Genomic DNA, 27,424 nt, shown 5'->3' with positions numbered 1-27,424 from the left:
TTCTTCCAAACCTGTCTGCACACTGACAGTCTATTAACATTAGCAAATCACTAATCATAGCAATACTTTGCCCAGAATTCTTTAATGACTTCTGGGGCCCATGGAATAATCCTTAGACAACCAAGCATTCAAGGATTTCCCCAGTCATGTACTAGCCTGTCTTTCTGGTTGTCTTAAAGTCATCGTTTCTACTTCTGAGGTAGACCCTCTAGACTGGACTACATACTGTTATTCAAACATGACTATCCCATTTCTTTGCTAGGAATTTCTTTCTGGATTTACCTGTAAAATTTCTTCTTGTCCTAGTCAAAGCGATTGTCATCAAACCTCTGACGTTGATGCAGAAGTTCTCTTTCTTCTTGGCACTCCGTATTACAGTCAGCACTTTGTATCTGTGGGTTCAACTAACCCCTGATTAAAAATATTAACAAAAATTCCAGAAAGTTCCAAAAAGCAAAACTTGAATTTTCCTTGTGCCAGCCAACTATTTACATAGCATTTACACTGTATTTACAACTATTTGCATTTACATTATATTAGGTATTGTGAATAATCTAGAGATGATTTAAAGTATACTGGAGGATGTGTGTAGGTTATATGCAAATGCTATGGTTATTTTATATAAGGCACTTGAACTGCCACATATCTTGGTATCTGAGGGGGATCCTGTAACCAATCCCCTGAGGATACTGAGGGATGACTGTACTTTGTTCCCATTGCCTAGGATTGCAGGTACAGGCATACCTTGTTTTACTGCTCTTTGACTTATTGCTTTTTGCAAATACTGCGTTTTTTACAAAGTGGAAGTTTTGCGGCAACCCTACATCGAACGTCTGTTGGCACCATTTTTCCAACAGCATTTGCTCACTTCATGTCTCAGTATCCCATTTGGGTAATTCTCGCAATATTTCAGACGTTTTCATTATTACTATGTTTGTTATGGTGATCTGTGATCAGTGATCTTTTATGTTACTATTGTGATTGTTTTGGGGCATCATGAACTGCACCCATACATGATGGTGAATTTAATTGATAAATGTTGTGTTCTGACTGCTCCACTGATGAGCTGTTCCCTAGTCTCTGTCCTTCTCCTTGGACCTCCCTATTCCCTGAGACACAACAATATTAAACTTCGGCCAGTTAATAACCCTACAGTAGCCTCTGATTGTTCAAGTCGAAGGAAAAGTCAATCGATGTAGCAAACTTCATTGTTGTCTTATATTAATAACCCTACAGTAGCCTCTGATTGTTCAAGTCGAAGGAAAAGTCAATCGATGTAGCAAACTTCATTGTTGTCTTATATTGAAAAATTGTCACTTTGAGCAACCACCACCCTGATCAGTTATCAGCCATCAGCATTGAGGCAGGACCCTCCACCAGCAAAAGGATTACTCGCTGAAGGCTCAGATGATGGTTAGCATTTTTAGCAATAAAGTATTTTTTAATTAAGACAGGTACATTTTTAAGACGTAACGCTATTGCGAACAATAGATGACAGTATAGTGTAAACATAACTTTTATTTGCATTGGGAAACCAAAAAATTCATGTGACTCCTTTTATTGTGATATTCACTTTATTGCAGTGATCTGGAACCCAACCCTCAAAATCTCTGAGGTCTGCTTGTGTTAGTGTATGTGTGTCTTTCGCTTACTGACTGTGAGTCTCCCAAAGGCAAGGCCCAAATCAAGGCTTCATATTACAGGAGTCACTCAACGAATAGATACAGGAATGAAAGGATGGTTAGGATCAGTTTGCTTTAAGCAACATAAAAGCCATTACATTTTTTCAGTCATGGGAGAGATATGACAAAACCGTCTTTAATTAAGATGAATCTGCCAGAGGCATTTAGGAGAGACCAGAGGAGGGAGCAACTAAAAGCACGAGGATGAACTTGGCTGATGGTGACATGCCTTAGACTTAGTAAAAATCTGAACTGTGGTATTTGTGAAATGGGAAAAAGGAATAGAATGAAGGATATTATAATGAAAGAATCTACATTGTTTTACGATGATTCAATATGAAGTATCTGGAAAAGAAAAAAGTTAAAGAGGTTCAAAAACAGAGGGAAAATGCTGGTGTCATCACCTGAACTGGGAAAATCAACAGGAAGGCCAAACAGACAGGGGTAGAGTAAGTTAAATTCCAGACGTACTGAGTTTGACACGATAGCTGGACATTCAGATAGAATTATCCAGCAGCTACAGAAACAGAAGCAGCACCCTGCAGACAGTCCAGGAGTGGGAATTGGAATCGATTTCCTCAATTAATTTTAAAGAAACTTGATGAAATGAATGGTTTAACGACTTCCTGAAGGTGGTCCGTTGTTAATAATGAAGAAGTAACTCCAGAAACATCCTCTTGATTCTCAGGATAATATGACTTTCCTGGATCTTACCAAAACCTTGTAAGAAGCACTCTGATTATTAAACGTGTACGTTCAAGGCCCTTCTAAACAGGAAAATCACCAATTAGCCCAATAGGGCCAAATGCTGCACTCCAGGATCTTACAATTTGAGAACATGCTGGTACCAACACATTAGCTGTACAAATAGTAAATGGCAGGAACAAATCGAAGCATTTTTATGATGTTCAAATAAAAAAGCAAGCTTCCCCCCCACCCCCAATTATTAATACTGTGGGAGTCCACAGACATCTTTTCTAACCCAGAAAGATGCAAATTGTGCAACAGAGAAATAAGACAGTTGGGGCCAAAGGGCAGGAGAGTTTTAGGGTGTATACATATGAGCTATCATGTAATTTTCAAATGAAAGCACTTCTAATGAAACTTTTGAAAAGAAAAGTCTTACCTCCAGCTATTGGTAAACTTGCCAGGTGTTTGGCTCCTGGTTGTCAACGGAGAAAAAAAGAAAGGCACAACCCTAAAATTTAAGACTTGAAAACCTCCTTCCATGTAAGAGTGCCATCCCTATTACCAATTTTAAGTGCTAGTTACTCTTTAATGCTACAGTATGAAAATTAGAGGTGTGTGCACACATGAATGCATGCATTTGAAGACTGGCTCGGAAAAGCAAAATCATAGTCTTTCTACCTGTGAAATGACAGTGGCTGTTCTTTTTTTATCCTTCAGCCAAATAGTCTTTATCTTGGAGATAATTAAGACAAAATGCATCTGACAAATAAAATCAGTATAGAGCCCCTATTTCTTGGCAGCTCTTGTGGACACAGCTGAAGCTTTTAGAGGTCTTTAAAAACCATGGCAACAAATGCCCTTGAAGGGTAAGCAAAGGTTCCAAATGTTTTTAATCGCTGGTGTTTTTATGCTACCACTTCAAGCATTCTTTTTCACTTTTTTGTCCATCTGATTGAAGTTAAATTTCCAATTTCCCTACTAAATGGTTCTGTCCTGGTCATGGCATTGACTATTTCCATTAAAGAAGTAGACTTTGTGCCCATATACGGTGGTTAAGCTTATCAACAATTCCATTAGAAAGCCTTGTTTATGAGTGGCATTAATTTCACACAGAAATTATAGATAGCCTTTAATAGGCACATTTTCAAAGGGCATTAACTAGCCCTCAAAATTATGTGCTAACACTGTTCTTACAAAACCTACCAATGGCGGCCCGTGGCCTAATCCTGCCTAAATTTCCCTTTCCTTCATAGAAAGCTGCTGTTGATACCGTTAAAATGCTATTTCCTTTTAGATCCTTTCAGAGAGAATGGGCTGATTCTCTGATACTCATTCAGAGAAGAGTATACTTTGAGATGTAATCTGATCATTTCTGAACTACGTATTATATTTTGCTATTTCAGAACTGTGCATACAGGTTATACTGTAACCTGCTCGCCTGGCTTTTTGACTGAAAAATAACAACACTCAAGACAAATCTGTTTCGTAGATCTGCCATCCACTTTGTAAAATTTTTTCTTGGAATTATGTTAATTCTCTGCTCGTGTGTGAGTTTTAGAGCAGATTTAATATTTTTAAAGAAAAGTAGTGCTTTACTTGAGAAACAGAGAATATAGTGGGGGAAATATTTCTGTTATTTTCCTCACATTTTCGTCTTCCTTTAGCTGAAATAAAAAAGATTTCATTTTTTCAGTTGCTAAGAAATAAAGGAACAAAGAAGTAAACAGTTTAATTATTAAATTGTAATTTCTCTCTGCCATAGGTACTATTCTGTTTTCTTTGAGAAAGGGTACATGGATTTTAAATTTTATCCAGAGGAACATCATCTTTATCCGATCCATTTGGCGGTTTCAAAATCATGTATTAGGAAGTGTGGAGTGAATAAGTAAAGAAATTCTTAAATCATCCCCCAGGGGTGAGTGGCTAGATTACATTTATAAATATACATTTTTTGTGTGATTCAAATCCAAGCACAGTGATTTAAAAGAATCCTACACACACTTTACTATATTTCGTTAAGTGATGCACACAATATTTTCCTTATACACCAGAGAAGATAAATTACAGTTCTTAAGATAATTGAAATTCATAATTGTTTTGTTCCTTTGACACTTCAGAGTTCCTAATGAGAGATTTCATTTGAAAATTATGTAGAAGTACACTTACCACTACTACTGACCAGTGACACGGTGGTAGATTGGAGTCACCTTGGAGATGGTTTTCTTCTTTATTTTGTTTTTCTGACTGCTAGCATGTTGATCACTCTTCCTGCTACACAAGTGCCTGCAGACCAGCCCCATCTCTGCCCTCTCGACCGACCTCCTCGTGTGCAGTTCCTCATACTGGCCTCTGTTCTTATCAAATTAATTTGGTGGGTGTCTTCACCAACCCCTTGTGGGAGTTGTTCTCCCTCTGCCTGTGTTATCTGGTACATGCCATTCTCTCCCCTCTCACCACCCAACCTGATTTCTACGAAGTGTTGTCTTTCACCAGACCCAATTCTTGGCTTTTCCTTATTGCACTTTTCTTAGCTCATGTCTTCTTAGCCTACAGACCTCCCTCCTCAAGTTCCTCACAGCCTCTCTACCCAAGAGGGCTAACTCTTCGAGTTCAGAGACTTAGAACAAGATTTTTTTATGCAACAGATATTTCTTGAATGACCATTTTATTTTAGCCCTGGGAGAAATGCAAAAATATAAAATCCATAAACTGTGAGATCCAATTAAGAATTCAGCTTGTACAAAAGTGGAAAGATTGTAATAATACACACTAAACCATAGAAGCATTAAAGTCAGCGCTACAGGAGATGCAGTATAAAGGAAGCAGTATAAAGGAACAAAGGGATATCTCAGAAGATAGGGTTATGAGTTGAGAGGAGGGAGTGGGCACAGAGCACTGGAGTAAACTTGAAGACATCGTGGTGTTTAAATTGACACTCTGTTCAGAGGACCAGGTGGAGAGTTCTACTTCATTGTAAGTGCCCTGTGATTTATTGTTGTGATCTCATGGCTCACGTCTGCATGTTTAATACCGTAGAACATTATATATTTTAGGGGAGTATGGGTTTTTTATTTTTATTTGAAGTTTACCTGTAGTTTATTTTTTTAAATTTTTATTGAAATGTTGATTTACAGTGTTGTGTTAGATTCAGGTGTACAGCAAAGCGATTCATTTTCATAAATATATATGAAACCCATATGTATATTTATATATGGGTTTATTATTTGTAACATATTTTAAAAACATATTCCATGTGTATATCTGGACCGCTTTTATTAGCAGTAAGTCTATCATGTATTCAGAAGTTGATAACACTTTACTTATTTCCAGGATAACGTGCTATTTCAGTTTACTTTTGAAGTTTGACATGGGAGTGATGTTAATAAAAATCTGAAGATGTTCCTCTGAAGTAGTATGTAATGTAGCTATTATGGAGGTAAATGTATTTGATATTTGATGTGGAAGAAAACAGTTGGTCCCAAGCTAAGATGTATTTAAGTAGGCTTAGCTTAGACTCCATGATTTTTCTGTTTGCAACTTTCTTGACTTTTTTCCCTGGTTTTAATTTTATGAGCTATTTATGAAACGGTGTTCTAAAAAATGGCCAGAGACTTTCACTTCTAAGCTTTGACATAAACTTCCGTATAATGTGAACCACTGATAGATGATAAACTTAGATACATCCTTTAATTTTTAAAATTGTGGCAGGAAACCTGATCTCAGAGAAGAAAAAAAAATAACTTGGTCAGCTTTAATCAATTTTGTAAAGGGCATTTGGAACATTTCAATTCCTCTCTCCTCCATTCTTTCTGTGTAATACTTTATCCTAAGGTTGGTACTGTTGAGGCAGTTGGTGTAAAGGCATAAGACGACAGCAATACGTGAATTTAGATCCCAGAAATGGGCTTTTTTTTTTTTTTTTTTTTTCACTCTACCACCTGTTCTGGTTGTGTTCCTTCCTGAATTTTTGTAAATCCACGCAAGGACCAGGATGGGCAAGGTAGGTGCTGGTTCAACTCCTACCAGGGCTGAGGTATCCTGCTCCTTTTTCTTACTTTTGTATCTCCTTCCTGAACCAAGTAAGGGCACCAGAGTCACAATCCTGATTTTGGATCCATTTTCCTAGAAATATAGGTACTGTTAAGATCCCTGTGGACCATGTATTACTCATTAAATGCTTCCTAGAGAGACGCTTTTTCTGAATACAAGACAGGAGAAAGTCTTTGAATCAAAAGTTTCTTGTAAACACTTCCGTGTGTGTGTGTGTGTTGTATGTATTAACATACATATGCACATATACATAGGTACATACATAAATACACATATTCACATACACTCATATATAGAGAGGGAAAGAACTATGTACAGACTTTGGAAATAGGTACTACAGTACATTACCAGTGACTATCTCTGAGTTATAGGATTATGACTAAATTTTAATCTTTTTGATAATCTGCATTTTAATTTTTCTAATAAGTATCTTTACTGGTGTAATAAAAAATTATTTTAAAGATCCATGTTGTAATTGATTTATTTCACGCTAGTATTTACTTTACTTTTTCCTCAGTAGAGAAAGATTGTCGTGTATCTAGCAAGTCTTCAGACCTGAGTTTCAAAACATTTTTATTCTCTGTTTGCAAGAGGACACATATGCACTGAAGTAACAGCTTTCATTTTATTATTCATGGGCCCAAGTGAAATTGCATCAGTTGGATATGAGGTAGCTGAGGCCAATGAAGTAGTATTCCTTATGCGTTGTGGAGAAGCTATAGCAGAGGAGGTGAAAGGCCTTGTGTCAATGATACCTAAGGAGTCTAGGTCTTTAGAGTAGCTGGCCTGACCAGCAAGGATGAAATATGTCAGTCATGCAGCCAAACAGTGATTGTTTAGCCTAATCATACATCCCGGGGAGGAAGAGCCAGCCTTTTGGGAGGGCCTTGGGTGTTAACAGTTGTTGATGGCATTTGCATGCTAGTAGAACTGAAACACTGTTGAAATGAGGAATTGCAATCCGGAGGTCCAGAACTGGCAGCTCTCAACTTCCTTTTCATATTTCTCAAGTCCCACAGCATGAAAAAGTCTTTGTATTTCCAAAGGATGTTCCCAGTCAATCAAAGACTTAAAATTTAGTCATTCAAGAGGACTAGTGTTAGTAAGAGTTTCCCCCCTTTGATTTGAATATGGTGGGACAGCCACTGAAATTCACAGAGCTTTGCATTAGAATGAGGCTTTTTTTCCCTTGGTGTCTTAACCTTTTGGCTAAGGTGCTAGACTCTGCATTACACCAGCATTTCCCAGACCTTTCAAGAAGAAGGATTAAAAGGGGAACGGGGATGAAATTTGAGGACTGATTGAGAAAACACATCCTGACAGTAAGCTTTCATGAAAGGAGTGGTGCTTTCAAATGCATTTGCATCTTACGTTTGTCATGAGGGCTCTACACAGTTGAAGAGCACACTGCACACATGGATGACATACACTAGTTGATCACCCTGGAGACAGTGCGTGATCCTCACCTCGACTGTCTGCCCTTTGCCATAACTCCTTGTGCCAATGGCATCGTGACTGATGACATGTACTTTAGCAGTTCATTCTGCTCCCACTTCTTCATTTAGAAATTTTGTACTTTTCATTCTGAAAGTGGTTGGATAAAGGGTAGGAAAGTCATCTTGAAGCAGCTGGAAAAATTGAAAGCAAAGAGTTATCTTTGGCTGTAATGGACTAATCAATGGTTCTATTCTTTTGTTTGTTTATCACAAAAAAAGTAAATTTATACCTTTAAGAAGGCCTTGGGATAGAAAACTAACTACTCAGTGACAAGGAGCAGATGCTCTGGTCTTCTCGAATAGACTGTCTGATGTGCCAGGGGGTTCCGGGCTCTGCGTTGGTGGCTCCTGGCTACCCCAGGTGAGGCTCAGCGGTGGAGGACATCTTCTCTGTGCTAATGTGCCCCTGAGATGAGATGAGCTGTTTCTTCTTGCCTCGGGGCAAAAACAGAGTATTCTGTTGCATTAACTCTTAGAAATGTGAAAAGCGTGTCTTAGTGATTTTCTTTTTAGAGATGTGAAATTTTCTCACTTGACCGTCATAATGCTGGAGCTCCTTCATCCAAATTAATTTTAGTTTTTAAGGCCATTCAGTTTTTTTTAAATCCCTTCATTTTTACCTGTTCAAGAAGGTAGCTCTTTGAAATATTACTAGTACTATCACCACCACTACTACTACTACTACTACCACTCTACTACTCCTAGTAGATTAGTCCTTTTAGTTCTTTTGCCCTTGAGTAGTTTGCCTGCATGTGGTGAAACATGTCGGAGTCAAGAAACCATTGGAATAGACAAGGTGAGAGGTAAAATTGGATAGAACTGGGGACAAATAGAGGAACACAGGACGCGCAGCCTGGCAGCTGATGGGGGCCCTGCCTCACCACGTGGAAAGGCTGCTTTGCCGAAGGAGAGGCAGCAGCTGATTTGGAAGTAGAACCGGCAACTGTTCATAGCAGATTGGATTTTGAGGGAGAGAAAGGGGATGACTCTGGCATGTCGTCAGGACGGTTGGAAGAACACTGAGGCTAATGCTTGCAATTTGTTTTAATGATGCCTTTGGACTGCCGAGCAACTGGGAGTTGAATGTGAGATGAGCTCTGGCCTACCATCCCACCTCTTGATCCATTCCTCTCTGTTTTTAGTATTGTATCTGTGAATTAGTATCTTACTTTCAATTGCTTCATTTTTTTCCTAAGGAGTTTAGCTTTGTATTTTCAGTAGAAACAAGAGACCACAGTCATACCTCGTATGGTGCCATCCTGCTTGGGACTCCCCTTTTGCTTAAAGCCGTAACTGGATGAGGAATTGCTGTGATTTATCATTCATGGTATGAAATCATTTAACTACTTAATAGTGCATTTGAAATAAAGGGACTAGAAATTAAAGAATGAATCATTTATCAAGAAATAACAGGTCACGTTGGTTTATTTCTGCACGACTTTAGTAGAAACTTTTTCCTTCAAAATCGGCTTTGTTTCAGTTACCAATTAAGTGGGGTGAACTGTTATTAAAAAGGCCTATGTGTCATTACAGTAGCATTCTTCGAAGAGAATCTTTACAGGAGCAGTTATCATGGGGCTATCTGCTTGGTACCTGCCAATATGGCAGTAGATCAAGAAAGGTCAGAAAAACAAGGCTTTTAGTATGGAATTAGAGGCAAACAGTTTTAAAATTAAACTTGTTGGATATGTAAATTATTGGAATAGACTTTATTTTATGGTTGGTTGAGTCTAAAGAGTCCATTTTAAATCTTGCTATGTCCTGATAGCGACACCAAAGAATGTGATCTCTGTGAGAGCAGTCCCAGACTGTGGACTCTGCTTCCAAACTGAACAAGCATTTTGCAGTAAATTAGAAAAAAAAATCACAATAACCTTTATAATTGTTGCTTCAAAATGAGAATTTGGAATGGCACCAAATTATTAATCAGTAGAAAGAATAGATTTCAAAAAGGTAATTATACCAAATTTAACACTTCTTGAAATATTATATATTCTGTTAAATAAAGTGTAGTCCTTCTTCCCTGTTCTCAGTGAAGATAATTCAGGTAGCTTGAATCAGGAATCGGAGTACAGATTGGCTTAATAGTTTGGGGCTTACTGACTATAGATGACTTTCGTCCTTTATCTTCTTGGGCAGGAGAGGCAGCCACGTTCACTTTAAGGCCCAGAAGTGAATTATTGGTTGAGTTTCGCCCTTTTCAGAGGCATGTTATGACTTTCCTACATTCTTGGACAGTTAGACTGCAATTCTCTGTTGTTTAAAAAGGTGTTCGAATGTATTTTATTAAAAGTTTCGAATAAATAGCTATTTTTCTTACATTTTTGCTTTCTTTTTCAAGCCTAGGAATAGTTTCCAGCTCTGACAGTTAGCCTTATGCCAACTGAAGTGAATTTTTGGATAGGATGAAGTGTTTCGGATGATTTACACTTGATTGCATAAATGTAGCCTAGCAAGTTATATAATGTGAAGAGAATTACTTAAGGGTAAAAAAGGATTGTTTAGCTATTAAGAAATGATAGGTTATTACAGATTGGTTTGAAGGTCTTGTCATTTAGGTGCTGTCCCTTAAAAGCTGAGCTCTTCTGGTCTGGAGATTGAGTTTCTAATAGTAATGATGGTGGCACAGTGGTTAAGAATCCACCTGCCATTGTAGGGGACATGGGTTTGATTTCTGGTCCGGGAAGATCCCACATGCCGTGGAGCACCTAAACCCGTGCACCACAACTACTGAGCCCATGCACCGCAACTACTGAAGCTTGCGTGCTCTAGGGCCCAGGTGCCGCAACTACTGAAGCCTGCGTGCCTAGAGCCTGTGCTCCGCAGCAAGAGAAGCCACTGAAGTGAGAAGCCTGTGCACCACAATGAAAAAAAAAAACCTTTAAAAAATCATAATAATGATGGTTAATGTTTAATAAGTACCTGCCCTGCTCCAGGCTTTACGTTAGGGTTTCATATGCATCATCTCATTTAATCCTCCACAAAATTCTAGGAAGTCAGCACTAAAATCACTCTTATTTACAGATGAGGAAACTGAGGTGTATAAGAAACAAAACCAGTATTGAACCCAGCTAGTTGGACTGCAGAACCCACTGTGTTGTGTTAACCACTGTGTTCTTTGGCATCCCCCAAGGGAAGGAATGCTTCTAAAAGGGACACTGGAAGTGAGGACTGCCACCTGACCATAGTTGGCTCCTTGTCCCACTAAGATGACAGGCAAGAAACGGTGGGTACAGAGTTGACTGGGGTTAGTCCTGTTTGCCAGGGGAAAATGGGGTTGTTACTATCCACTGAGCAGAAACCGGGCCACCCCCCTGTGCCTACTTATACCCTATTGGCATAGGGTAAAAGTGAATGATGGCTCCACCCTCTATATGGGGAGGGGACCAAGACCCTTCACAGATAAAGGTTTGGGTCAGCAGAAATCAAGGGACGCCAGGCCCAGCTGGAGCAGGAGAGCCACATACTCAACATGGCTTCAAGACAGGAGCATCTGCCTGTGCTTTGGGCATCTGCTACTCATTCTCTGCTGGACTATCTGAGGACCAAAGAGCGCAGCTCACACTTAACCTTTCCCCATTCTTTATAAAAGAAGTGTGGTGTTTTCTTTTGCTTAGTGAAGTGCTGGTGGTTACGTTTATTGCTTGGCCCATGGGTTGCTGAGCAGAGAGAAGTAACCACTGGATGGGAATGGCAGGAGAACCAGAAAAGAAATGAAGCTTGTTAACGCTGGGCTAGTGTTGGTTTGAAATTTTTAAAATATTTTTTCTTTTTTGATTATTAACAAACAACGAATTCACAAATACACATGGTTAAATGTTCAACAGTACAAAATAGTATATGATGAAAAGTTAAGGTCTTCCTCTGCTCCCATTCAAAAGTCCATACTTCCTTTCTTGATAGGTAAACACTGTATTAACAGTTTCTTCCGAAAATTACATAAATATACATACACGTAGGCATGCGCACTTATACACACATATGCATATTTTGGTAACATAAGTGGTATCATACTCTACACATTATTTTGTGCCTAGTGTTTTTCACTGAGTAATGTATAGTGGAGATTTTTCCATACTAGCGCATACAAGTGTCATTTTATTTTAATGGCTGTATATTAGTCCATAGTAATACCTTCTGTTGGCACAAAGTTTTATGGTTGACCGAGTGTTTGCATATATTATCTTTCTGGGCCTCATGGTAGCCACTAGGGAAGGTATCAAAAGGCCCAGAGGGGTTGCCTTGTTCATCCAGGATGGCATGGGACTCAAATAGAAGTTCAGTGCTCCTGGCACTGTGGCATTCCCTAAAAATGCCTGTATTCCTTCCGCTTAGTGCCACGACCACCAGTGGAGGTCAACTCTTGGCAGTAGCCAAAAAAAAAATCATCAATCTGGAACCCCAAGAAGCCAGGTGAAAAGGAAATGTGTACTTCAGGAAAGTGAGAAAAGAGAATAATCATAGTTTAGAACTAGAATGGGCCCTAGTGATCAACAGATTCATCCCTTTCCCTGTACAGATGAGGATCTGCGTCCAAGACATCAAAAGGCTTGTTCAGACCATACAGCTGTGCCATTTTATTTCCTGAGGCTAGTTCTGGAGAGGGGAGGGAAAGGAGACTCTAGATTTTCCCAGGCTCTCTCGTTCTCATCAGCTACAATGGGGTGTGGACTGCATATAGACCTCTGAGAAATGAGAAAACTTTCCAAGCACGGTGAAGCGGCTTGTCTGAGAGAATGCTCCCTCCGGGGCGGTATGACCACGTAGACTTGAGCTGTCTGGATGCCCAGACAGTGTGGATTTTAATACCACTTCTGCTTCCCACTCATTCACTTACTGAGCGTCTCATATTCGCACAGCTCTTTGCCAGGCTGCAGGGCTCCTGCAGCTTATGGTGAAGTAACATCTCCCACCATGAGGACCATAAAATGCAAGAGATTATCTGTGCTATTTTGGATTTAAATTTACCATGCAAATAGGTACAATTAAGTACAAAACAATTCTCCTTATGCATAGGTTTTGTTTTGTTTTATCCAACAACCATCCTGTAAAGGTTCACTGGCAACACAGTGAATGAAAACCAGTATCCATTTATTTCTACTTGTTAGGAGAAATTGGTATTCAAGCTGAGAAAGAAGACTAGTAGTTCTTTCTAAGTTTGACAGATTGTCTTTTGGTTTATTTCCACTTATTCGAAGTGGACTTCAGTTTAAGAAAATGTCTGAACTCATCTGTTAAAGCATGCTAGAAGAGACCTCTGACCGTGGGATCAGAAGCTCCTGCCTCTTCTTTTATCTTTACCAGGATGTTTGAGAGGAGCTTCACCTGGGGCGTTAATTTTGGAGGCCTCCTGAAGGTGGATGAAACCCCTTATTTAGCAGTTTGATGGTCAAACGCCTACAAGGGAACATTCAGGTGTGGCAGCTTGAAGGACATTCATATTCCACACCACATCGGATCTTAGTAAATAGTCTTTCCAGTTTCTCTTTAAAGCACCACAATGACCCAGAGATGGCAGGGTGGGGCGATGCACTTATCGGTGGTTCTAGGCATCCAGGACTTGAAGCGCAGCTCTGCTCAGGCTCTGAGTTTTACCCTCTTGCTCTGATCGCTTGTCCAGTTTCCTCTTATTTGCTCTTCAGCTTGGGACAAGAACAGTTTGAAATTGTTCCTACTGTTTTTGGCCACCACTGTTTGGACTTTAAATGAACACAGGAAGGAAGAAAGCTTGAAGAAAAGCTCTGGAAACAATTGAACAGAGCAGAGGAGAGGGGTCTTGAGGTGAGCAGAACACGGACTGGCATGGAACTGATTGCTCCGATTGTCACGCTGGTCCCCTCTTTGTCTGAGACTTATCAGTTGTTCCGGGGGAGCAATTTCAGAAAGTCCTTTTCTGGGCTGTGGAACAGCCCTTGCTTATGGGTTGAGCCCTAAGAGGCGTTATGGGAAGCGGTTCATGGTCTCTGGGGTTTGACAATGAGCTGGTGGTTACTGATTTCATTATTTTCCTTTATTGCAGCTGTTGGTTTGATCCTGTGCCATGGCCTTAAAACAATTGTGGTTTTGCACATGGTAAGCGAGGCCAGACAAGGAGAGGGATCATGTTGTTGCCCTGGCCAAAATTTTTAGCAGACGGGGGTCTGACGAGGGCAAGTAGATAGAAGATTTCCCCTTTATTTCATTTAGAAAAATAAACTTTCCAGGACGAGTATCTTTCCTAGAATTCCTTTAAAGTATTTTTTTTTCCTTTAAAAATAGACTGAGGTATAAATAATACTTTTATTAAAAAATACTTTCATTAAAAAATAAAATAAAATGTCATTTGTAGGTGGTTGCTGTCACTGATAAGATATACTAGAACTGATTGGCTGTAAAAATATAATTTGGGGATGCATGATGAAGGTATACTGTTTTTATTTGCATGCCATTAACGTACAGATGCGGTTGTGAAATCGTTCAGACCATGGCACACTGAATGTCCTCACTGGATTTTTAGGAATGTGTTCACCGAGACAGCCAAATTCTGTTTCATTTTGTTTGGCTTGTCTCATTGGCCGTAAATCAGGGAATATTCGCTTTAATATCTGAGTCAAACTTCGGTTCTAAACATAATACTGCAGTTGTTCTTTCACAGAATGTAAATTTTTTATTTACTTCCTCAGTACCTTATTTCTACTTTCTCTCTTTTCTTTATTTTACGCTGGAGCGTGCCGAAAGGTTTTCCGGAAAGATTTTTGTCTAATATATGTTGTAACCTGTGGATGAATGTATTTCATGGGATTAAGCTCTCATAACTTTAACTGTGAAAGGATTAGAAATCACAGGTTTTATTTAATTTCCTTGCTGCTTCTGAAATGCCCTCCCAGAGATATAATACAGCGATTACATTAGGGAATTCTACTTTTATTACAGCGTCAATTGTAACATATTTAGGCATTCTGGTTCAATAGTTCTCGAGTTCTTTCCATTTCACCAACCCTATTGTGTTGTTACTGGGGGAACCAGGACTTGTGAATGACACAGACCTGGATTTCAGTCGTGGCTCCTCCAGCTACCAGCCAAGTGGCCTTCAGTAAGTTACTCAGTCTTTTGAAGTCTCAGCTTCTGCTTCTATAACATGGGAATTGCAGTACGCTACCTCCTCAGTTATGATGTTAAGATGAGATAAAGGGCTGAAGTCACTTAGCACAGTGCCTGGTCCATGGAGAGAACATTCTAACACCATACACGAAAATAAACTCAAAATGGATTAAAGACCTAAATGTAAGACCGGATACTATAAAACTCTTAGAGGAAAATATAGACAGAACACTCTTTGACATAAAACACAGCAATATCTTTTTTTTTTTTTTTAGCAATATCTATTGGGATCTACCTCCTAGAGTAATGAAAGTAAAAACAAAAATAAACAAATGGGACCTAATGAAACTTAAAAGCTTTGTACAGCAAAGGAAACCATAAACAAAACAAAAAGACAACCCACGGAATGGGAGAAAGTATTTGCAAATGATGCGGCTGACAAGGGATTAATCTCCAAAATATGCAAACAGCTCATGCAGCTCAATATCAAAAAAAGAAACAACCAAATCAAAAAGTGGGCAGAAGGTCTAAATAGACATTTCACCAAAGAAGGCATACAGGTGGCCAACAAACACATGAAAGGATGCGTAACATTGCTAATTATTAGAGAAATGCAAATAAGAACTACAATGAGGTATCCCCTCACACCTGTCAGAATGGCCATCACCAAAAAGTCTACAAACAATAAACGCTGGAGAGTGTATGGAGAAAAAGGAACCCTCCTACACTGTTGGTGGGAATATAAATAAGTTGGTAGAGCCACTATGGAGAATAGTATGGAGGTTCCTTAAAAAACTAAAAATAGAGCTACCATATGATCCTGCAATACCACTCCTGGGCATATATCTGGAGAAAACCATAATTCAAAAAGATGCATGCCCTCCAATGTTAGTTGCGGCACTATTTATAATAGCCAAGACATGGAAACAACCTAAATGTCCATCAACAGATGAATGGTGCATATATATAATGAAATATTACTTGGCCATAAAAAAGAATGAAATAATGCCATTTGCAGCAACACGGATGGCCCTAGAGATTATCATACTAAGTGAAGTAAGTCAGACAAAGACACATATCATATGATATCACTTATATGTGGAATTTTTTTAAAAAATGGTACAAATGAACTTATTTACAAAAGAGAAACAGACTCACAGACTTAGAAAACAAGCTTATGGTTACCAAAGGGGAAAGAAGAGGAGGGAGAGATAAATTAGGAGTTTGGGATTAACATATACTCACTACTATATATAAAACAGATAATCAACAAGGAACTACTGTATAGCACAGGGAACTCTACTTAGTATTCTGTAATAAACTATATGGGAAAAGAATCTGAAAAAGAATAGATACTTGTACATGTATAACTGAATCACTTTGCTGTACACCAGAAACTAACACAACATTGTTAATCAACTATACTCCAATATAAAATAAAAGTTAAAAAAAAGAATTTCATTCCTTTTTAAGGTTGAATAGAATTCCTTTCTATGTATAGTAATCCCCCCTTACCTGCAGTTTTGCTTTCCTTGGTTTCAGTTACTTGTGGTCAACTGTGGTCTGAAAATATTAAATGGAAGTTTCCATAAATAAACAATTCCTAAGTTTTAAATTGTATACAATTCTGAGTAACGAGATGAAATCTTTTGTCATCCAGCTTTGTCCTGCTTGGTGATGTGAATCATCCCTTTATCCACTGTATCCTGCTGTTAGTCACTTAGTAGTCATCTGGTGTATCAGATCGACTGTCGAGGTATCATGGTGCTTGTGTTCAAGTAACTCTTATTGTACCTAATAATGATACCAAAGTGTGAGAGTAGAGATGCTAGCGATTCAGATATTCTCTTACTGTGCCTAATTTATAAACTTTATCACAGGTACGCATGTGTAGGAAAAGACATGGTATATATATATCTGTACTGTCTGTGGTTCAGGCATCCACTGGGGTTCTTGGAACAAACCCCCTGCAGATGGCGGAGGGACTACTGTATATAGCACATTTTGTTTATCCATTTATCTATCAATGGACATTTGGGTTGTTTCCACCTGTCAGCTATAGTGAATAATGCTGCTGTGAATATGGGTGTACAAATATCTGTTTGAGTCTGCTTTCAATTCTTTGGGGCATATACCCAGAAGTAGAATTTCTGAATCATATGATCTCCAACTTCATTTTGACTTGCCTTCCAAGCTTCAGTATTGCATTTACAATAACTTGCTGGGTAGTTGGTTCTTGGTGTGCTCCTGAAGCCTCAAATGCAACATGTTTAAAATTGTTCTGTACCTCTTTTTCCCACTGGCCTCCCAAATCAGATCCTCCTTGTGGTTAATGATTAGAACAGTCTTCAAGACACCCTGGCACAAACCACCAGAATCTTTGACTTCTTCCTCCACTTCTGTAGCCCTAAGAATTTGGCAAAGCTATTTCAAACTTCTTCACATCTTCTCTCTGCCTCATCTACTTTACTACTCAGAGATGATTAGTGCATATTTTGGTATGAGTTCTTCCTTGACATAACTTTGAATACTTTAGGATTCTTCATTTTTTTAATGAAAATTATACACTCCCATTTTCATTAAAAAACGCTTTTGAACTCTCATTTCTACAACAGATTCTCTGCCAGTCTTCTTTTTCCTTTTGCCAGCAGGGCCCCACGGCATCGCCGTTTGGACTGGTTCTTCAGTGCTAGCCAGCAACTCCCATGACACTTCTTTCCTTTGGTCACAGTCGATGAATGTATGGGCACTGCTAAGATCAAGCAGCCCTCATGAGTCAGGGTTGGAGTAGCTGGAGATAATGCAGGAAGTCAATATTTTCCTTGGAGTGTAAGGGAGGACTAGACTTCTGTTCCTTTGTACAATCATGTCCAGGAGAGTTGGACCATTCATTTCATCCCTGTCATCTGAGTCAAATGTTGCTGCCAAAAGAATTCAATATTGGTTTGGCCTTGCACAGTATTTTTCTTTCAGATAGTTGAATAGAAGACAGTAACATTGGTCTTATTACTTCCTCACTTTTTACTTTCTCATGCATGAGCTTTCTAAGAAGCAGAACACTCAGTGGTCAGCCAGTTGCAGAGAATCTTCCCATTGTTGCCTCTGGAAAGTAGATACAGTTCCTGAGTGAAGGTCTTGTCCTTTGGGGAAGTTGAGCCTTCCATATATGAATAAGAGTTCAATCTCTGGAGTAAGGGAACCCTTGCTTCAAATCCCATCTCTGCCACTTGCTTGCTGTGTGGTTTTGAGCAGGCTTTATAACTTTTATCATAGGTTTACATCTGTAAAATGGAGATAAATATAATCCCTTCCTCAGAGAGTTGCTGGGGAATTAAATGAAATAATCCGTGTATAACGCAGTGCCTGGCACATCATGGTCAGTACCCAAATGAGTCAGTTTTCTTAGAAGCAAGAATGTTTGGTCACACGATCTCATGCACAAGTGTGAAATGAACAAGCTGAGGAGGGTCTGTAGCTGGAAGCCCCCACTCAGGTTGGGATGGTTGCTTGTTTATATTGCAGTGCTTTGAAAATTCATGAGCAAACCCTTATTTTCCCAATGCTAAGGCTCAAAACTATGTTTTCTGTACCTTAACACCTCAAGAAAAGAATAATTTTTCACTGATAAAACAAAAGTTAGAGGTTTCCTCTTGGCCAAATATGTATACGATCCTGTGATTCCATATCAAATTTGAAACTGTATTTAACACTCTATAAATGCATATTGATTCTTAGAAGGAGAAAGAAATGCTGATTTTGACATCTTATCTGGCACCTTAAACAATTTGTGTACTTGGATACTTCAAATTCTAATTTCAATGAGTCTTTAATGAAAAGGTAACCAAGCTTTATAGATGCTAGCTAAATTTATGGATTAATCAGGTATAAAAGAATGGGACGTTGAAAATGAAATACTATTTTGTTGAAACCATACAATGAGACTTTCAGATAAGATTAGCTAAAGTTGACCCTCTTTTTTTGGGGGGGGGTGATTTGTGGTTGCTTAAACACTGGAGAGTTAATTTATCTTTAATTTGAGAATTCATTTTCATTTCCATGCCTTAAAAATATGAGCAGTTAGCTAGCTACTCATATTTTCATAAAAAATGCTAAGTGCTTATTCCTTAGCATGCTTGGCTTTTTGCCTGACCTCATCAGCCTTCTTGATTTTAATTCATTTTTCCCCCAGAGAACTGTGTATATTTTTACTGAGCTCATTCATAAAAAATCATACAATAAGAGTTGATGTCATATAATTTGAAGTTTTTTTCTGGTTATGACTTAAATCTGTGTGTGTGCTTCCTTCAAACTTTGAAATGTGTCAGTGATAGAAATAGTTGGAAAGCACAGTTCAAGTACAACTTCTGAATCCACAAGTTAGAAAGTAGTAAAAAAGGAAGAAAAAGAAAACTACGCTATATACCTATCACAGAACTGTTATTGAGGCAAGTTGATGTTCAGATTTATGTAATATTATTGAAGCAAATATTTTAAATATCTTTAACTATTAAGACGAGCAGTACACATTGTATTTTAGCTTCAGTTACTGAAGGGTCCATGTAGTTTATATGTAGGAAACCCTTCAATTAAGATGTGCCTCCTTCCCTACTAATACTTTGATGCTGTTAATAATTCATTTATAAGACTTTAAATTTTTTATGGGAAGTAATAAAAGGGACCCATTATTTTCACAGCTAAATCTGTTTCTTGGTGATGGCAGTGAGAGGGGGAAGATGAGAGGAAGAAATTGTTAATCACCTTGTAGAACTGAACTTCAGAAAAGTCATAAAGTAGAAGTTCCAAAAAAGTTAAAACACTCCTAAAAGAAATCACTATTAGTAAAAGGAACCATATTATCATGCATACATAACCAAAATGTTAGAGGGAAAAAAAAATACAATTCACGAAAACATTTCTATAAAGAACAAGCTTTGAAATAATTAGAACGTGTTGATTTTTATTTGGGGGCAGTCATAAAATACACTTGTCTTAGAAAACCAGCAAGGCATCAGAATAGAAATAGTGGTGGAGATAATTCATGGGTAATCCAAGCTCTTACTTCTCACTTCCTGACCTGTCACATCTGTGAAGACCTGCTCCTTTATGCTAATGTCTGGCCCCATCCAGTGTTGAGGAGCAGACTTGCCTCTCCCTCTGCTGCTTTTGTCCCATAGGACCAAGTCTTGATTTTGTGAACCTGAGTTTTGGGGTCCTGGGATGTAGTGAGCATTGCTTTGTTGGGGGCCACCGTCTTCCTTTATACGACTCCAATCTGCCCCCTCAGGAGACCTGTGCTCCACAGAGGGGGTTCAGGGGGCGAGGGAGGGGCAACACAGAGCTTAGGGATTCCATTTTGTTCCGATAACAAATATTTGTTGCGCTCCACTGTGTGCCATGATAATGTGCTGGGGACAGGATACCTGGTGACAAATGAGACAGAGATAGTCCATTCCTTGTCAAACCCAAAGTGACCTGGGGGTTGAAACGGCGATGAAAGGGCAATGTAGTAGGTGTTATGACAGGACAAAAGACAGGCATCACTGGAGGGGCAGAAAGGATTTCCCAGAGGAATTGCTATCTCAACTGATAACACCTGAAATATGAGTAGGAGTCAATTGGTCTGAGAGTAGGAGAAGTGTGTTCCCACGAGAAGGAAGGGCCTGTGCAAAGCCTCCGGGGTGATAAGGAGCGCAGAGTGGACAGAAAGACACAGCTAGAGCTTGGATGTGACTTAGAGGGTGGTGAGAGAAGGCTAGGAGAGGAGCTAAGGGCTGATCAGGAACAGCTTGGTGAGCCATCTTGAGGCATTTAGATTTTATCCTGAGAGCTTTGAGGAACATCAGACTATTAAAGTGGGTTAGTGACATCATGGTGTGTGATTTTATAAAAATCCCTCTGGCAGGGGTGGGATAGGGTGGGAGGGAGGGAGACACAAGAGGGAAGACATATAAGGACATACGATATGTATAACTGATTCACTTTGTTATAAAGCAGAAACTAACACACCATTGTAAAACAATTATACTCCAGTAAAGATGAAAAAAATAAACATTTTACAGAAGAGACATAAAAAAAAATCCGTCTGACAACGTGGTGGGGCATGATTGGCAGGGGAAGGCTGCAGGCCGTGGCTGTCGTGATAACCTGGGTGGGAAATTCTTGGGACTGTGGTAGTGACGGCAGGCCCAGGACAAAGCTGATGTGGCTTTGAAAAAGAACTTTAAAATAATTGATTTGGTAGGTGTTTATAGTATGTGTGTGTGGGGTTGGAGTGAGGGAGAGGATAGAGTCTAGAACAACACGCATGTTTCAGGCGTCATGGTATGTTGGTGAATAGGAACAGGTAGGTGAGGAGAGAAGATGGTCAGTTATGTTTGGGACACATACATCTCAAAGAGTCTGTGAGATAGTTGAGTCTAAATGAACTGGGGGCAGGTGTGGGAAGCTTGGTAAAGAGATTTGGTCTGAGGTGACTGCCGGAAAGCACTGAGGGAAAAGGGTGACAAAAGTAGAGATACACACTATTAAATTCCTCTCAGGTTACTGCTTGTTTTATGTTATTGTTTTCAGCTTTACTGAGGTAAAAGTGACAAATAAAATTGTAAGATATTTAAAGTGTACATTGTGATGATATGACATATGTGTACATTGTGACAGGATTTCTCCCCTTTGAATTAGTTAACACATCCATCACCTCGTATATTTACTTTCTTCTCTGTTTTTTTTTTTTTTTTTTCCTTTGGGTGAGAACATTTAAGTTTTACTTTCTGAGCAAATTTCAATTAAACAATACAGCACTACCAACTATTGTCACCATGTTATACGTTAGCTCCTCAGACCTTATTCATCTTACAGCTAAAAGTTTGTTCCTTTTACCAGCTTCTCCCCATTTCCCTCACCCCAGCCTCTGGCAATCACTTTTCTATTCTGTTTCTATGAGTTTGACTTTTTTTTTTTTTCAGATTCCACATATAAGTGATACAATGCAATATTTATCTTTCTCTGTCTGCCTTATTTCATTTAACTGATGCCCTCCAGGCTCATCCACCTTGTTGAAAATGACAGGATTTCTTTATTTTTTAAGGATGAACAATATTCCATTATATATATTCTGCATTTTCTTTATCTGTTTATCTGTCAACAGACACGTAGGTTGTTGTTTCCATCGTTGGTTATTGTGAACAGCGCTGCTATGAACATGGAGGTACAGATATCTCTTCGAGATAACAATTTCATTTCCTTTGCATACATATCCACAAGTGGCACGTCAGGATTGTATGGTGGTTCTATTTTTAATTTCTTGGGGAACCTCCATACTGTTTTCCACAGCGGCCGCGCCAGTTTACATTCCCACCAACAGTGCACGAGGGTCCCCTTTTTTCCACATCCTCCCCTGCTTCTTTTAATTTGGTCTGTTGTTATATTTCTTTTGAATCTCTGAATATGGACCGTTGCTTTTTTTTTTTTTTTTTTTTTTTTTTTGCTGTACGCGGGCCTCTCACCGTTGTGGCCGCTCCCGTTGCGGAGCACAGGCTCCGGACGCGTAGGCTTAGCGGCCATGGCTCACGGGTGCAGCCGCTCCGCGGCATGTGGGATCCTCCCGGACCGGGACATGACCCCGTGTCCCCTGCATCGGCAGGCGGACTCTCAACCACTGCGCCACCAGGGAAGCCCTTATTTATTTTATTTTTGGTAACTAACAAATATAGACTTTCTGTGTGATGGTAATAATGCAAAAATAGCTGAAAGAGGGAAAATAAGAAGAAAGGGGGAAATGAAAAGTCAAGGAAAAGAATCCCAGAGAGGCCTGGGGAAGAGCTCTGTGTGAGGCCCCTGGAGCCGGGGGTGAGTCTGGTAATTCCTGCTTACAGGCAATTCCTAGTAATTCCTCTCCCGACCCTTCACGTTTCCTGCTTACGGTTCTCTTGCCTCATCCCTTCTCCCACCCCCGCTTCCTATTATTCAAACCCTACATTAGCTCAAAGGCTTTAATTTTGGTGGGCAAAAAAAAAAAATAGTGATTATTTCTCCAAACCTTCACTTGCAGCTCACATCTTGGATTTGGCCTCTTGCACTTCATTCTGTGCAAGAGGAACTTTGGGGCTGATCTGGTCACAGGTACACAGAGTTCCTCAGTCTCTTCGGTAAAGACACTGTATGTTTCATTAAGATAGTTGGTACGAGTTTTTTTTTTTTAATGAACTCTAATTCAATAAGATTTTCTCTTCCATTATTTTTACAAGACCAAATAATAACATTTAAAAAGAAATTTCTTCTTAAAGAAACTTAAATCCGTTGCTTTAAGAACACATCTTTACAAAATTGTACTCATTAGGCAACAAAAACTTTCGTGTTTTCCTTTCTTCTGATGCAAGTTGAAGACTTAGAAATAAATAGTTGTTAATGGTGTTTGGTTAAGAAGAATTTGTTTTAATTGTTTCTATGAAACAAGTACTTGTTAACTTTTTCATGTTGCCAATCTGTCAATTCTAAATGTTCACGTACCTTAGGCAGGAGAAAGCCCAGCTTTGTCATGAAAGGTTTGCATTATGAACTTGGTTCTTTTGTGCGTCTATTTTCATTCTTGTTAAGGGATGAATTCGATTGTACAAATCCCGCATATTTTATGTGTTAAACATGTTAGTTCAGGAATTTCACTTGATTTTATAAAGATACATATCTACGATGGCTGATCAATCGAAACATAAGATTTAACCATTGACTTCGGACCCAATTCAGTTCTCCCATCTTCTGGCTTGCAGAACTTCTGGCTTTTGGGAAAGAAAGTGAATCAAAGTAATTTTTGGTTCAAATTATTATTAACTGTTTTCTTCTGATATAAACTTATATTTTAAGATTTAAAATAAGTCAACATGTACTACATAAACATCATAGAAGACCAAACACTAAGAGTTTCTTTGAGGTATCAGAAGAATACAGAGTTTATATCTGCCCAGGTAAATTTTATTTCTGATTCTATTATTTCCTCAATTTGCCCCTGTTAATAGGGAAGATTCTAAAAGTAATAACTATGCCTGGGTATTCGAGGCAGTGTGTGGTCTCTTACTGAAGTTACAAGGTTTTAACTGTTTGTTGATTCCTCTTATGCAATAGAAGAATGCAGATGTTAATTTAATCTGAAGCCTGTTTATACAGTGACTTTTATAATGTATATCTAAAGATAGAGAATCGAGTTTTATGAGACCAACATTTCTTATCAAGTCCCCACTCCACCCTATTCTAATTGGGCTGATCCTTAAGTTGAATAAAGAACAAAGAGGTCTGTAGTTAAAACATTTCACTACATGTTGAGTCTTGCCCTTATTAAATGAGAAAATGGAGACTTAAACAGAGAATCTGAATTAGAAGGTCGCATATACACTCACTGTTTTTTGTGAATGGAAAGCATATTTTAAAATAGTACATATCATTTTTTAGTCTAAATTCAGGATGTTTTCCCAAGAGGTGTGAGTATTTAGACTCATATAAATGGGCTGCTTTATAAAAACATGCCAATAATACTTTTTAATTTGTGAAGTTTAATATTCTGTACATTATCAACCAGACTTCTTTTGAGGGATAAAGAAATGGAGGTGACTTCTAAATCTTAGAGCAGAAACTGCATGTGGGCTATTGGATACCTGTCCCCAGAGCTCAGAGAAGAGGGTTGGGCTGGGAGTTTAAGTCTGTGCGTCATCTGTATTTAGTGGTGATGAAAGCCGTTGGCGTGAGATAGATTTTCTGGTGGGAGAATTCAGAGTCACAGAAGAGGAAAGGGCCTGGCCTTGAGCCCTCTGCAGCTCTGGATTATTGTGGCATGTAGGGAGGCAAATCTGCAAACCCTGGGAAGCTCCAGTGTGAGGGGTAGAAGGAGCGCTGGGAGCATTTTGTGTTACAGAAGCCGAGGGAAAAAGCATGTTTCAAGAGGAAGGAAGGAACTGTCAGAGGCTTCTGATGGGTCAAGTGTGATGTGGGCTGAAAGTGTCTATTGAATTCAACAACAGAAGTCATTGGCGGTTTCTGGGAAGCTGTTTTTGTGGAGCAACAAAGGTGGAAAGCAGATTGACGTGGGTTGAGCCAGGCAGGAGAAAAGGAGGAAAAAGACCTCCAGTGCAGATATCTGTTAGGTGTTGAGCTGAGAAGGAGGGGCAGGATATAAGAGAGAAGTTCGAGAGTGCTGTGGGTCAAGGGAGACCTTTTTTGTGGGTCAGACTTGCATGACATGATAAAAGCCAATAAGGTGAAGTAAACCTATGTGAATTACAGGACATCATTAGAGAAACAGTCTTGGGAATTATTGGAGAACCAGAAGGGAAAGAGAGGGAGAAAAGGATAGAAAGCTTATTTAAATAAATAATGGCTGAGAACGTTCCCAAAACGGGGGAGAGATTTGGACATCCAAGTTCATGAAGCTCATAGGTCCCCCCCAAATTTCACAATATTATATGCTAATTATATCTTAATAAACCTTGAAAAAAAAAGCCAATTAGAAGAAGCATTGGAGTGAGAGAGATTCAATAAACAAGAGAGAAAAGAAAGAGGATTTAGAATAAAATAACAGCAACAACAACTAATACTCATTCAGTGTTTGCCCTACCCACCGCACTGCGCTAAGCCCGTGACATGTAGTCTCACATTTAGTTCTTAGAATAATGTTATGCAGTGGTGCCGGGAGGAAAGTGTGGCCTAAGGATGTTATCCAACTTGCTCAGTGTCTTCCAGCTAGTGAGTGGTGAACTGACTTACTACCTTAAGGATCGACCTTGGTCACCACCACAGCCCACCACCCCCCAACTGGAATTTAGGTGCTCTGTGCTGCATTTGAAGACCTACTTAAAGATTCTTTAAATTATATTTTACGAAAGGCCACTTTGAAACCCTCTGTCTGAAAGTTCTAACAGCTCTATTTGGACAACAATTTTGGTGGGTGGCCTGGGTCCAAAAAAAAGGCCTTATCTACTGAGAAAGCTTAACCTTGAGAATATATATATATGAAACATCATGCCCCCAAATATAGGCTGTGTGAACTGAAGGGGATTTGCCCAAAGAACTCGCAAAGCAGTTTGGGGAGGCAGAAATTAATTGTAGGAGAGTTTTTTTTTTTTTTTTAACATTGCAAGAAGGACACAAAAAAGGATGATGGGTTGAGGCAGCAACATAGAAAGGCCAAGGAAGAGATGTGAAAACATCCCACAGACGGCTTCCCTGTAGATTCCAACCGACTAAATTTCCTGAAATAATACTAATTCTGTCCTCTTGCTTTCGATAGGACATAATGACTACATGTGTCCGGCTACCAACCAGTGCACGATTGATAAAAACAGGAGGAAGAGCTGTCAGGCCTGCCGGCTACGCAAGTGCTACGAAGTGGGCATGATGAAAGGCGGTAGGTACCTTGGACCCAGGGCGCCCACCATGAGGTCCTTGTCCCCCACCCACTGCTGGCCATTTCCATTCTAGTCACCACGGGAGTGGAGTGGTTTCTCTTCTAATTAATTGTTTTCCTATTCTCACTTTTCTTCACAACAAAACTATTTTTTATAACACATTTTATTAAAAAAGAAGAAATCCGAACACACCATTTTGTGTTTCATATTTTCAATGTAAATACTTATATTTAAAATCAAAAGTGTGTGGGAGGTGGTGGTGGAAGGAAAAGAAGACTGCTCAGAGAATTATTCTAGAAATATTTTTCCGTTACTGTTTATGTTCCTAATGCTAGAAAACGGTATCTGGGAAGAAACTTTCCTTACACTGAGACTTGTACATGTGAAAGCTAAAGAGCTAGTTTGTCATCTTTCAATCCCTTCAGAAATCCCTTAGGGAATTTGAATTTCAATCAAAAGGCAGCTTTCTCCTTTAGAAGTTGAGTTAACTAGCAGCTCCCATAATCTCAGCGTCCAGTATGGAGCTGGGAACAATGCAGTGATTTCTGAGCGCTAGCGTCACGAGGTGGTCGGGATCTGTGTCCGTGTATTTGTGCTGTGGGTGTGTGTACGTGTGGTTTTCTGTCTCCTCATGTATCCAGTCTTCCAGTTTTCTTATACTGGAATCCAGCGTCTGGTTCTGGGAATATTAGGTGCTCCATAAATGTGGTTGCCTGATCTCCTTGTATTCTTTGGAATCTAGTTTTGAAGAACACTTCTAGTCTTGAAGAGCCTTCAAAATACTGGGAGGGAACAAGAGGAAATGTGTAATTGAAATAAAGGAATGGGTGCATCCAGTGTTTTAGGATGATATAAAGGAGAGAGACAAACCTATGATGGTGCTGCCTGCGGATCAGAATGGGAAAAAATCTTTCTGGAGAGGAGGCTTGAGATTAGTTAAGGAGAACAAAGTGGCCATGAAAAAGAGTAGTGATTGTGTAAATAGAGGGAAGCCAACCTTTAACTCATTAACACTTGGACAAAGGGGGAGGCAGAGGAA

At 39.2% G+C, this 27,424-nt stretch overlaps 1 protein-coding gene across 1 annotated transcript in view; it reads left to right on the top strand.

Annotated features, from left to right (window-relative positions):
• The window catches only part of ESR1 (estrogen receptor 1), a 246,892-nt gene that overhangs the window by 40,485 nt on the left and 178,983 nt on the right, over nt 1–27,424 (top strand). Inside the window, exon 4 of the mRNA XM_065888506.1 lies at nt 26,268–26,384. Within this exon, the coding sequence (XP_065744578.1) occupies nt 26,268–26,384 (117 nt within the window). The remainder of the gene's footprint in view (nt 1–26,267; nt 26,385–27,424) is intronic.

Source organism: Phocoena phocoena, chromosome 12 (genome assembly GCF_963924675.1).
Source record: "Phocoena phocoena chromosome 12, mPhoPho1.1, whole genome shotgun sequence".
Taxonomy (NCBI): domain Eukaryota; kingdom Metazoa; phylum Chordata; class Mammalia; order Artiodactyla; family Phocoenidae; genus Phocoena; species Phocoena phocoena.
Note: the sequence above shows the minus strand (reverse complement) of the source record. Positions and strands in the feature narration are given on the sequence as shown.